This window comes from Bombus pascuorum, chromosome 8 (assembly GCF_905332965.1).
Source record: "Bombus pascuorum chromosome 8, iyBomPasc1.1, whole genome shotgun sequence".
Taxonomy (NCBI): Eukaryota; Metazoa; Arthropoda; class Insecta; order Hymenoptera; family Apidae; genus Bombus; species Bombus pascuorum.
Genome location: NC_083495.1, coordinates 15,062,459 through 15,077,428, shown reverse-complemented (window position 1 = coordinate 15,077,428; position 14,970 = coordinate 15,062,459). Strand labels below are relative to the sequence as shown.

Here is a 14,970-nt window from a genome sequence, read left to right as displayed (position 1 = left end):
CTATTATTTTCAGGTATATTCGATATCGAATTTTGATTTTTTGTCAAATAAATTTTGTAATGTCCACTTGTATCGGTAAAGGTGCAAGAAAGCAGCTGGAGAAGGTGTTTTACATGATCGAACATTTGGTATACTAAGCCGATTAAACGTGAAATATATCCCTATGATAAAGTGTTAGCTCGGAGTAGGTAAAGTGGTACGAAGAGCGTTCTACAATTTAACAAGGCTCTACGATTTATGATTCAGATTTATTGGTCTTTGTCAATAAATCTGTGGTTCTTTGATGCTCGTTAATTTATTGTGTTCAAGGATTTAATAGTTAATTTACCATACACATTTAGTATCATCTTTTTCTTCAAAGATTATGTAATTATAGTTCGTAAGATTATGTTTTGATCGAAAAGATTATGTAATTATGGTTCGTAATATTGAGACGTGTAGTGGGTATTCGTCGATATAATTTAAGTTTAAGTTTACGTAGAATCTATAACTTTAAATTAAGATCTGAACGTTCTTTTACAATTAATGTCGTAGATTTAGCTGCTCGAGTATAGACAAGGAAGGTCCTGAAAAATTTCACTGTAGAGTATCGAATACATTCATTTTATTATAACTATAAGTGCATCTTAATGTTTCAATTTTCTTCACTTTTGATCAAAAGCGATTTAATGTTAATAAATACCAGGATCTTTGTATTAACATTTCCCACTGCTTCTTAAATTATAATATTTAAAAAGTTTCTCATTCGTACACATTCCATAGTTCATAGAGAAATTCCTTCAAACGATTAATTCCATCGGAGGGGACATTGCATTGCCTTCGAACAAGTAATTGGAGGTACGACTGTCAAAACGATATACGAGTCACAGAAAATCGAGCATAGCGACTATGAAATGAAAATATTTATTTGAGAATCGACAAATCGCGACGCTCACGGCGATCGAACGATCGAGTATTTTCAACGTTTACCAATTACAAAGGAAAATAGCGAAATTTAGAATCACGGTGTAACGAACTTTCCAGCTGGAGAGCGCTGACTTCGCGAAATAACAACCAGTGTTCCGATTAAATTAGTTTTCGGCTCGCGTATGTGTCCCCGCAAACTGTAACAATATTTATCTCTGCACACACGTGAATTGCAGTATAAAAGGAAAGAGTGTCGACCAGACAGTTGGAAAACTGTGGCTGATAAAATACGCAGGAATAACGAAATTAAATGGATTATGTTTTGATCACTAAACGATTAATCGTATTATGTATAAGAATATAACAAACGATATTTTTTTAATGAAATTTTCGTATTGTTAAATTTTTATTTTTAATTGTCTACAAATTTCATTTCATATTTAATTTTGGAATTTTAATATTTAATTAAATATCAATGTTCTAGTATTTAATTCCTCCTTATTAAAATACATGGAAAAAGTGGTAAAATAAGAGTACCAAGAATATCAAAATTTCTCTAAAAGCACGAGCTTTTCTACACATGCTGTACCAAGGAGCCGTGATACTCTGCATGATTTCGCAATTACGAAAAATTTATGGAAGGTATAAAGCGACTTTGTGCGTTAAGAACGCCGCAGAAAAGGTTTCAGGACTGAATGACTTGGTTACCCCGGCAGTTACTTTTAATTAGAGCGCTAGAAACGCTCTATCTTCGAGCGTTTAAAGAGGGAGAAAGCAGAACAGCGACTTAGCAGCAATTTTTACCCATTAAGACTCGAGCAAAAGCCCCGCGAGACTCGTTCTATGAAGAATAAGACGAAGATTTTCTTATACAGATCTTGTCTGCCTTTCGTCCCATTCTTAGAAAACTTTTGCTTTCTCCTCTCTCATAATTACTCGAATATTCGATTCGCAATTATTCTCACCATTATCGTGGAAGATTTACTCTGCAGAGGGGGCAGAATAATTTCTTATCTTCCGATCTATTGTTTATTAATGAAATGCAGAATGTTATTCATAATAGGGTTCGACAGAAATGTAATGATAAAAGTGAATTTTATGGAAATTGTTTTAATATCAGTATTAATTTATATCTTCATTTTAACACAATTTACGGCGCGTTGATACTTTTTTGCAAAGATTCGAATAATTTGCATCAATGTAATTTTCATATGAAATTAATACGTTTTGAATCAAACGTATTTTACGAGGAAAGTTATCCTATTTCATCATCCTACTTTTGATATACACGAAGTTATTGAACTTTTGACAATTCTTTTTATCGTAATTAATTTTTTTAATCGTAAAAGTTACGCTCTATCTAGCCAGTTGTCATTCTACTAAAGTTTCAGATAATATGTTATAATACTGTACGTACCTATAAATATGGCAATGATTTTTGTAATGATCGTTGATTGCCTCTTTCGTACATTGCATATTTCGTTTATTAATTTATCGAAATAAATATGAAAGTGTATGTAACGAGATACGAAACACGGCCAAGTACTATTATTTTATTGGTAATTATTTACTAATTAATTATTAATTGCCGTTTAACTGCAAGTAATTACATTACTGTCGACCTTGCAGAAAATTTGAAATATTCCAACAAAACATCTGATCGAAAAGTAATATTCATGTTTTAACCATATTAAAATAGAAAATAAATTGATATTTTTCATTTTCAGTAATTTCTGATAATTTAAAACGTTTAATATCATACAAAATGTAATTACGAAATGTTTAATTTATTAGAATTGAAACACAGTCCGCGTCAAAGAATTAATTACCATTGATATATGAAATTTTATCGTTCTTTGCCACTCACCCTTCGACTGTTGCCATCCTTTGGGGTCAGATCCGAGGCCACAGTGCCGAAAATGGTTGGCTGTAACAGAAAACACATAGTTTCTAACACCCATAGAGTATTCAAACGAACATCATGATCGATCGGAATTAATTTATGTAGAAACATTCCTACGTACACTATCGTTCATAGATATTCGGACGCTCAGATCGATTTATGTTAAGAATATATAAATTTGATCTAAGTGTTCAGATTCTTTCCTGTAAGTTTAGAAGATCATCCCCAATCTGACTTGAATGTGAATACAATTGCTTAAACATGTTCACTTTACTCAAATGTATAAATTCTGATAGAATAAGTAGACTATACACTTCATATATATTTTTATAAACATGTTACACGATATTTTTTAATTTTTCCTTATCGCTACGAACTCTGTAAACAACTCAGTGAGATAATTATAACGAATAAAACCGTTGCAATTCGTTTTATCTGTAACTTCATAATTAGGATACATTTTATCAAAAATAAGCAAGCGTCCGAATATTTTTGAACAGTAGTGTATATAGTTCTAAAGTAGGAAACTTCCACGATAATACACGCCACACGACACAGACCATTTCCCCTGGTGTTTTGAAAATAGAAAATTTCGCGAAAGAAACGCGTTATCGGACGAAATTCGTAGAACAGAGGCGAGTCGATTTAGGGAGGCCGGAGAAACTTCGGCGATCGGCCATTAGAAAAGCGGCAATTACATCTCGCAGCTTTTAGGTGGCCAGGAATATCGTGCTTTTTGACATCGATCGAAGAGCTGTCAATTCGAAATAGAGGCATGATTTCCCTCCGTGAAATCGTCCGGATGTTACGGGCAAAACTGGGAATCCCGAAACGCGGCCTGTAAAAGCTGTCGCCTCGTAAATCTGCGGGATGCCATCTAGTTCGGTGGTTGCAGTCCAGCCATTAACTGCCCCTGACCGAGAAAATGCATTCGCCTAGTTTCATCGAACAAGGAACGAGTAAAGGGCAGAGGGAGCCATGTAAAATATAAAAAAGGATGTAGAACGGAGTGGTAGAGGGTAAGAATTATAGCCTGGATATATGGTTTATGTAGAAAAAGGAAGCGGAAAGTGGGTGATTTAACGATGCAATTTCGCTTAATTCGACCCTCCTTCGGGGCAAGCGTATACCGAAGTAACAACTGCGATGTTAGATGGTATAACGTTTCTGAGAACTAGACACGGTTGGTTTTTGTGTATCTTTATATTTTTACGAATGTAACTAAAAGGTGGAATTTAAATAGAAAGAATTAAGTTGTATTATGGATACTGTGTTTTGAGTATTTGATGTATGATATATTTTTGTATATTATATGCATTATGTGGATTTTTACACCTTCAATTTTTCCACGAATAGATAAAAATCCGCAATGACTATAGAGTTTGCATGATGTACTTTATCGTTGAAGATAAAATTGTAGCAATCGTTAACGTTAGATCGTATCTTTTTCGTTTTAATTTATTGGATATTTTTGACAATATTACGCAAAAGTTTTGACAAAACTGTTGTGATACCTTTGGAATTTGTATGATATTCTGTTTGAAAATAAAGTCGTAACATGTGTAAACGATGGACTCCATGTTTGAAAAATTTTATATAATTTTATGAACTGATGAAACGATGTTACGTGTACTTAATTGTTTCTACTCTAAAATAAAGTTGCGGTAGATATAAATGTCGTATTGTATTTTTACTAAAAATTGTTGGAAATATTTTTACGAGTTTAGGATGAAACGATGTTGCACGATGTTATGAGAAAGTTTTAATGAACGAGGAAAATGCAATTTTCTCATCACATATCAGATATCTACATGTATTATAAATAAATATCACGTTAAATGTACGCATGAGCAAAATTAATAATGTCTATTTTTTAACATTCCTTTATATACATCTGGAATATTTATATTATATATTTACGCAGGTGCATGAGCGATGCTTCCTTCAATTTACACTTACCATTTTACCTCGTTTATTTTTGAACAAACAAATTACAGTATAATTCTGGATTAAATTTTGAAAATCAAATAATTAAACTGTATTATCCATTAAATCTCTGGAGCGAAAATCCATGTAGCTCCAAATTCTCATAAACAAAAAAATCTCATGGTATCGTCAGTTCGGAATTCTAGACTTCAATTCAAATCAATCTTCCAAGCGAATCAATGGAATCGGAGCCAAAAAATGAATACGATACATCACACGAGTGCTGCTTCAAAAATCAATGATTCCGTGGATTCAAGAGGGAATAATTCCGTGAATTCAAGAGAGAATATTTCCGATCGCCACCACCGAAAGTATCTTGATCAAGCTAAAAGAAATCCAGATTCATTAAGCGTTCTTCTACTATCGGAATAACAATTTCCGATAATAATTATCGTTGTACGAGACAATAAACAGTAATTAAACAGTACGTACTATGATCGCGAATTTTACATCGAATTTAAGTATTCGTGCTGTGGATAACAAAGGAATAGCAATAGAAAAGAATGCAAGAAATTGGATTTTCCATGAATTTCGCATAAATTTCCTTCGTTATCCTGATACCTGGGATATGATAATGATATTTAGAATAATAAATACATAGTATTATAAATATGACTCGCTGTTTTCGACACGCTATGTACTAGCTAGTGATTATAAATTGAAAATAAAGGTATAAGTTGATCATGAAATACGAGTTTCGTGCATAGAGCACGATTGTTCCGGCAGAAAATTGATCACGCATAATTTACCACGCTACTGTGTGCAAATGGCCACAAATCACCTAACAGCACTCAATCAGCCTCGACTAATTTTCAGATGAATTGATTTGATCGACAATTATACAATCACGATTTCCCTCGTGACATTTTAATGACCCATTTAAATGATCTTAAGTCCTAATGACGTAACCTCGATGAACCTGTGATCTTCAAATGGCTGCTAACGACACGACCTCAATGACTTCTACGAACCTACAAATCACCGTAGTGGTTAACTATGCTTTGTTTATAAAGTAACACAATTTAAGTATTATGGAAAATATTGTAAGTTAATTTGGAGGATGTGTAAAGTGTTAAACAAACGCACGTTCCATTTAATTCAATTCATCTGTTTCACATTCGCAATAACGTTCCTATTTAACGCGCGAAGAAAGTAAAATATATGATTGGCTGACTTATAAATGATCACCGATGACAGAATCATAACATTAACCTGTAAGTTTCAAATAAATTTCAACGCGAATGATACGATTTTAATGATGTTCAAATAATCGCTAATAACACGATCTCTCGAAGAATTTTCTTTTTCATTTCATAAACTAGATAGTATGGGATATGAATATGGAATATGAGAATATAATTGAATAATTGAATATGAGAATATAATTAAAACAGAAAATATAGTTAACGCAATTAATTATTTGTCGATGATGTGCTATTCTAATCCATTGGACATTCGCGATATTTACGCGAGATTTATCGTTGAATGACAGAATAGTGCAGCAGATTGAAACACGCAGTCCGATGTTGACAACAAACGACAATCGTAGTAACGCTATTGTTTGTAATTCCAAATGGGATCGAGTCAGTTGTGAATCGATTTGACGAATACCGAGTTCGTTAATTATGATAAATCGATGGATCAAGTAGATTTAGTAAAGCCTATTTCATTAACGAATTAAGGAAAATATTCTGTTCCTGTCTTCTGTAATCTCTTATCGACTTACGTAGCAATGCTACGTTTGTTACAAAATTACGCATCAGAGATAGAATTTATGAAACAATTCGATATTTAAAAGACGAAGCAATAATAACTGTACCGATAACGATACCGATATCGTTGAACAATTTCCATGAATTATAAAATTAATATCGGATTTTTTCAACTATATTCCTATAAAAATTTTTATGGTTCTGTGGAAACAGTGAATCGGCGTACGATAGAAAAAATAACTATTATCGTGTTTGGAATTGGTGGAACATCAGTGGAGAAAGGAGAGCGCGGGAATAGCACAATATCAAGCAAACAATTGCAGTTTGTAGCGCCGAATCAATATTGCGTTTCATATGGATAAATGGGACCACGGTGTATGTTCTGCATGCTACACGATGAATCGAGTTTTCCGTTATTGCGTGCATGTTATAGCAACTATGAAAATTAATTAAATCTCCGCCTCCCTACGCTTAGCATTATTTATCCGGTGTTTGTACAAATTTCAAAACATGTAACTCTTTGGATCAATGAACAGCGCGTTGCCACGACCCCAAACGACACAGTGAATTATGAAACCGTTTCTCTATGACGCATACGTTCGCTGCAATTGTAAATCAACGAGATTAAACGCGAAGAAAAATCGTTGAGCCAATAAGACGACCATAATATCTTTTTAAAATGTAACTTTCATTTCGCATGGATTAAACATCCAAAGAGATATTTTCTTTCCCCAGTTGATAGATTTCAATCGTTCTTTGTGAAAGCTTCCCATATAATTGAAAGATACGATACAATTTAATCCTCTGTAATTGGATCTTTTTCGTAAGAACGATAGAATTTTCCAGTTGATTACATTTTCATTGGGCAAATTGCAAGTAATAGTTGTTCTAAATGAATTATTCGATAACGATACAATGATATAATGGTACAATAAAATAGGACAGTAACTAGTAAAATTATGTAGGTTGTAAATCACATGATATTATAGCGAAATCAATGTGAAAAATTCTCGCGGTATAAAAATTCGTTTAGAGTAATCGTTGTTAATATAAGTACACATTGTTATCGATTTCGAGCCAAACAGAACATTCCTATTGTCATTTGGATACGAACACTTTTGTGTCTAGTATACAGCTAAACACTCAAATTTCTAAAACGTTCAAAAAAGTGTCTAATATACAGCTAAACACTCAAATTTCTAAAAGGTTCAAAAAAGTCAAAAAACTGTTGGAAATCTCTTTTGAATCGAAAAATGCATGGCGCATTCTACAATTCGTCAGCGATATCAGATGAAGATTCTGATGACACTTTATAATTTATGACGTAACATGGTCAGCTACGACACGTCGAACGAGAAAAACAAGCCAAATCGATTCCAACAGTGGAACATCCGCAACACGGAATCCGCACTGAATCGCTTCCTCCTTATCTATATTCGCTTCGACGGATCGGTCAACAATCGCGACCCTGATTCAAAAAGGCGAGGAGGAAAAGGCTCGGCCAACTTTCTCGCAGAAATTTCTTTCAGGACTTTCTTCCCGTGCATATCGTTACTCATTGAATCGAATTACTTTTGATACGTGCAAGGAATTGATGCACGTGACAATTGGTTTCACATTAGTCTGCTAGATCGTTTTAAGAAGATGTAAATTTCCACGTTTTCTGCAATGTATTAACATCCGTATGACTTTGCTCTTTGCGTATAAAATTATGTAAATTCTTTTAAAATCTACCGTTTCAGTTGTTAATTCTAATTTTAGATAGATAATAGTTAATTAAGAAATGAAATTATTTAATAATAAAACAACGAAATGAATTTTGAAGATTAGCAAAACGAAGTTTGATAAGATCTTTTCATCTTTCAACTGATCTAGCCGACGAATACGTTAGAAATGATAAAAAGAGAAGAATGTTTCATATAAAATGGTACAATCGAATCACTCAGCCGCATATTTGATTTCCAGGTTCCCAAGTAAGTGCAGTGCTGTTCTTTGCACTCCTCTTACCAGAGTGCATCCACTCCCACTTTATGTCAAATCCTTTGGAGAACACCCTGTCCACAAAGAACTCCATCACTAGGGTTTTACGTGAAAAAATGAAATTTAGCATATTACACAGAGTTTTAACACTCGAGTAGTACATATTTATTTATCAAATTAGCCCTGAGAAAGACGATCTGATATACATATACACTAAGAAGATGAATATTTAAGTGGAATATAGTACATTCTGCTAGTCATAAAAAAGTTAGCGAACATATTCTCTGAATTATCCAGTCACAAACAGATTCGATATCTTCCACACGAAATCTGATTTAAAATATTGTATATAACTCGACATTGATTTCTAATTATTACGTTATAGATTCTTGTCCAATCTCATACTGTTTATGAAAATAACTTAAAAAATGCGATCGAAACAGGGATTCGTTTCAACCATAAAAAATGATGAATATTTTATTTTGAACGTCTTCGATAGAAAAGCTAATACATGTAATTATCGTTAATGCAATAAATGCAAACGACAAAACACTTGAATTATTAGCTTCGTGAAAGATGCTGGGTGCAGTTTATGAAACGATATTGAAAAAATTGGATTTTCACGTATCGGTGGAAATATTGAGACGATATCACAAACTCTACGTCCAAATGCAATTGTATAAAGAATGTAAGAGATGGTTTCGTTATCGGTATCGTGCCAATTCCATTTCTCTTTGTTCTTCGTCGAAAACCATCTACAATGGAAACCTGTTCGACAGCGAAATCCAGGAAACAAATGAAAACAAATATTCGAAAATTCCTGGTGAAATTTTATTCTGCAAAGAGAGGTGCATGTCACAAATAGTAGAGCCATTTTTCAGATATAAAAGTTAACCAAATGAATGCTTTTCACGAAAATAACGATTAACAGAATAAGAGATGTGTCTTTTCTTTTTAAATAAATTTCCTTCATCTTAGAAATAACTGAATGAATAAGTGCAATAGTCATTAGAAGATATTGTATCGATATAACACAATTTTGTGGAATTAAATATTTTACGAAATTTTGCTTGAAATTTTCTATAAAATAATTTTTTACGTGCATACCTTCTGCAACGCTATAATGTACAATCGAATCAAACTTACATTAAATACAACTAATAAATCATCTATTCAATCTAGTAAAATTTACACCTAGTGGAATTTAGCGAATGAAACAAACTCTTCCATTTAATATCGACGCACATTAACGAAATAATGGTTCCAGTAAAAAGAAGGCAGTAACACATGGTTTGAAACTTAAGAAATAACGTAGCACCATGCGATTCTCTACGACCTCGAGTCTAAGTGGTTCTTTGAAACGGCTACCCCACTGGTTGGTTGTAAATCTTTCAGCTCGTTAAGTTATTCCGTGTTCCCAATGCAGAAGGCTCTCAAGCGGGTGATTAAGAGACTCCTTTGAGAATCCAGTAACCGATGTCCGTCTTATTTACAGAGTACTCCAGAGCCAGGTGTTCTGGGAAAAACTTGTGACGGTGACACGGAAACGTTTAAATCGACTCTGGACCATCATTTACGAATGAAAAATTGTCCAATGAAATTTTCAACCAGAATTCATGGGAACTAAAGTTTTCCGCGCAATTATAGGCGGAATTCGCTATAACGACGTCGATAGTTTTTTGCGAATATCTCGGAAATTATGGCCGACCGACAATCACGCGTGAAGGAGGAAGTTATTCAAAACGTTGAGCTTCACAACATATTCAAAAATCATCCAAATTAGAGATGACGTGGCTTTTTTACAGTTTCGTCGAATAAAATATTTGACAAATGATCGTTTAAACGATACACTGTCTTATTTGACTGAATATTATTTTGAAATAATTACGTGTTAATTTATTTAAATTACCAATTGATTTTTGTCGAATTATTTCGTTATTTAAGTATCAAATGACATAATTTTGTAGTTAGATGTTTTTGGACGTTTAGATAGATTTTTCTTGAAATAATGTGCCATATCGATATTTTCAGCTCTAGATCCTTCTGAATTTATTTAATTTCGAATCGGACGAAAAACCAGTTCGTTATCGTTTCACCTCCATTAGAATTTTTTAACGAAACACATTTAATTATAGAACAAATACGCTTGCGGAACAGGAGAAACCATAGATATTGCCTTGGTTATCCGTGGTATAGATATAGATAAAGGTAGAAAAGGAATGTGGTTTTCTGTTATAACGAGCTGAATATAATCTAGCAATTATCTCAATTAAGACCTTAATTATGGAATACGTCAATTAGTATTATACGCAAAATAATTACATTACAACGTATAGACATAAGATATAAGTACTGCGAATAATATGTAATTTTTGGAGAATATTAAATAAAAACGTAATGTAGAAATAATAGTCAAAGCTTGTTTATCCTTTAAATATTCTTAAATTTTCGTATGAATATCTCGCTTCGTTTGAAAAATACTGTTCACAGTCAAAATCGATAGACATCTACCTATGTAAATTGATAATGTAAATATATACAAATATTTAAAAACCCTATCGTTCTTTCATCGTATCAGATAAACGATTCGTTAGTTGTGGCTTAGGTTCGAGCATCTTATATACCAGTATATTTATTTTCTCGCAACATACAAGGAGATGAACAGATCTTGTTACTTTAATGTGAAATAAGGGGAAAACTGATAAACGAGTTATCTTCTCACTGGCATGTCTGAACAAGAATTTCGCGAAGCCGTTGACTCATGTCAGAAAGTTTAAAGAGAGGATATAAGAGTTAACGAGGCAAAAAGGGATACAAAGAAGGACTACAGACACGAGAGAAATGAAAATCCAATACCTGTGGGTCCGCAGCAATCTTGATGACAAGACTACGAAGAATAGAATTTGCAGAAAGCCGGGCGAAATAAGAGGCGAAGTAAAGAAGGGTCATATTCGAAACGTACCACTGGAGGAAAGATTTGAATTTTTAACAATCTTTAACTTGCCTGATTGATGCGATAAAATCATTCCTAATGAAGGTCCTAATTTCTTCAAACAGTGTTTTTTTTTTTTTTTTTGGTTATTTTACAATTTGTCCTTATGGACATTTGGTAAAGTGTTATATCTTGTTGGTGAAGAAAAACAAATAAAAATAAAAAATAAATATAGCATGTGGGCGGCTACCCCCAGTGGGGTGCCAGCTTTTCAAACAGTGTATCACTATTTTCAACAATTTTACCGAAGGCTATAGTTATTCTGTAACTAAGATTCGTAATGAATGTTCGGAAAATGAATGCTTTAAAAATGGCAGTACGTGACACAATAAACTCGTAATTTCTTATCGAAGCCATTTGAATTCTCGTTCGAAGTGTGTCACCATAAATTAAAGAAATCACCCAGCTACTAGTTCTTGTTATTTTCGCTAGAAGTACGACTCGATCGTTTCACGATTGTTCTTCAATAGTTCGCAACGGGTCGTAATGAGGACCGTTTGAAGGATACCTACGAAATCACTCGATAACAGCGTTGGAATCATCGTTATTCTCGAACCTCCTGTTCTTCCAAGTGTCCTGGTGGTTCAGAAATTCTGGTGGTGAACGCTTCGCGACAATGGACCAACGTCTACGGATTTTTCCCGATCCCTTTTTCTTATATTTTCTTTTGTCTTGTTCATTTATTTTAGTGTCGTTTTCTTCCTCCTCTTCTCCATCCTTCCTTTCGGAAAATTTCATGCTTCCTTCGCAACTCTGCTGAATCGACGACCTGGATGTTTTTTCAAGGAATTTTAGTACCCGTCGATCGTTCCTAAAGCTTTTTCCTCTCATTCATCCGCAATGCCTATAGGCTTTCCTTCGCAAACATCGAAGATGGATTTCTCACACTTGCACTTACCGATCGTTTCTAGATCGATCGTCAAAGCGCTCAGAGTTTCTTAATTTCGACAATTTTTACGCGATAATCGACTTGGCCATTGAGTAGCTAAGGTTTTCGATTATTTTACTATTTTTTAAGAAAAGATCGAAATGACTCAAAATAGATATCCTTAATTTAGATATTATTTTAATTGAAATAACGTTTGTATGAACGACTGAACACGCAATTCAACATGCAACCCTTTGAAACGATTGCAATTTTACAGTGACTGAGAAATAATTAAACTGTACGAATTTAATTAATATTGTTTTTTGCCAGAAATAAACATCGCATCGTGGAAGAATACATAAAAAAAGAAAAAAAAGGAAATTCACTTCCCGTGGAAAAAATTTATCGTGTTTTCCTAAATGTACATACGCACACGTGACACAGTAATAAATTTACAAAATAAATTTCCGCCGGTCAAGAGACAAACAAATTTTCGATGCTCGAACCCGACGATCCTTGCAAAATGAATGTCCTATCTCCACTGGATTTCGGCATCGTGAATACTTTTTTTTCAAGAGCGGAAAAAGGTGGATGAAAAATATTTAAAAATAAAAATTAACGAGGGAACAACGTCGTTACGCGAAGTTACACGCGAAATATCGTAATTTCGAATGAGAAGAAAATAAATGATATTTACAACTGATAATAACATTATGCATTTGATACGAGAGTATAAAGTTGAAGCTTGATAATTTTACTCATGCGTAATAACACTTGCTTCTAATGAAAATAAACATTTGTTACTACCGCAATTTTACATCCGTTACAAATTAGTATGTGTTACAGCTTTGTATTATATATCGTAGTATGTTTAATAACTGAGAGCGAATTGCATTTTCTGTTCCGTCAAACGCAGAGAAAATTTAAAACAGTCTATGACAAGAATCGTTTTTAATATCCTAAAAATTGAACGAGGAACAAAGACGATGAAAAAATGGAATATTTTATTGAAACTAGAAACGAGAAATTGTGTAAATACATGGCAAATCCGAGGAGATTTTATTTGAAACAAAAATAAAAGATTGCAACCAGAAGCGATGAAATTCGAGATTAAACAATTTTTCAATTTAATTCCTTCTTTGAAATAAAGTAATAAATGGTTTGGAGTGTTAAATATCTAGTTTTATTTACATTTGAATTATAAACAATAAATTTCGATTATCTAATAATGAAACAAACATATACTCTTGGCATTACTCATAATTTATTCTTGAATACATATTTGAATAGATACTTGAACGAGTATGTATATATGAAGTATTATAAAAAAATCTATGCTTTTGATGCAGATGATATTAGAATTAGAGATTATTTGAGAAATTGTTTCAGGAAATATTTATTCGGGTAAAAAGCAAAATAAAATGTTATTTTATTTGATAAGGAAGTAATGAAATAATTCAGAGAAGTAATTTATTTTTAAAAATATCTCATTTAAATAATGTCGAATTAATGTACGTACGATACACGTACACGCATACTTATGTACACCGCCTGTCGATTTTCATGGCATAAAATTGTCAAATATTCTAAATTAACTTCGATAAATTTAGCGAACCATAAAATTGTATCGAACAAACTTCAACCATAAAAATATCGCCAAACCTGTTTTCAGCTTTAAATTGTCATTTATAAAATTTTCGCAAGCCAGTCAAAATTCGGAGCAGAATTTTATTTCGTTCGATGATACACGATAGAAGTTTTCGAACGCACGAGAGAAATTACTTATTCTCTGTTTACGGGCTTAATTATAGCTTTTTCAAGCCTAACGAGTACGCGAAACTCGAATTCCTTCTGCGCTTCTTATTTCTTTCGTTTCTTCCTTTTTTTCTTTTTATTTTTTACGAGCTCCTACTCTTGTTCTTGACGAGACTCCAGCAGGGAGATGTAAAAGCAGACGATCGTCAAGGAAAAATAGCGTTGAAAATAAAACGTTGTCCTGGTAGAATAAGCCACAAGAAGGATCGTCTCTAAAGTGGAAATCCCTGGGCACTGCAATAAATCCAACTGGAACGCTCAAAATTTGTTCCGTTTGACGTTGCGCGATTCTTTTTTCCTAGCGTCCGAGTCGAAGCTTGGAAGCCACTCACGAAAATTCTCGCGACTCGAATTTTCATGATAAGTCGCTTAGCGCGATCGATCCTTTCATTCATCGCCTTATCATAGTTTCAATAAAATATTGCTTCGTGCTTGTATTAACCTATTGATTCTTCAAAGAGAAACTATGTTTCTTGTCTTTCTGCGGTAAAATTTCTATTGCTTTATTTCGTGAAACTCGCGAAACTTTGACTACTGACAGGCTTAACAAAATTAATAAAAAGTCATTCCAATGTACTTCATTATGTATATAATTGATAAAAAATTGCGATATCGCTATATATTTTTCAAAAATATTAAGAAAGTATTAAAATTTTGCAATCTAGAATAACTGGTATATTTTATCGCAAAATTATTACATCTTTAATGAGCAATTGTTAATATCATTTCACGCGTAATGATTTCAATACAGAACATCTATACGTTCTTATTAGAAGTAACATTAAAGGTATTCAATTCTTCGATAAAT

The 14,970-nt window shown here is 33.1% G+C and overlaps 1 protein-coding gene across 2 annotated transcripts in view; it reads right to left on the bottom strand.

Moving 5' to 3' along the window:
• LOC132909868 (uncharacterized) overlaps positions 1-14,970 on the bottom strand; it is a 679,960-nt gene that overhangs the window by 377,657 nt on the left and 287,333 nt on the right. For both annotated transcript variants that reach the window (XM_060965019.1, XM_060965020.1), the window contains exon 4: positions 2,774-2,833. In XM_060965019.1, coding sequence (XP_060821002.1) covers positions 2,774-2,833 — 60 coding nt within the window. The remainder of the gene's footprint in view (positions 1-2,773; positions 2,834-14,970) is intronic.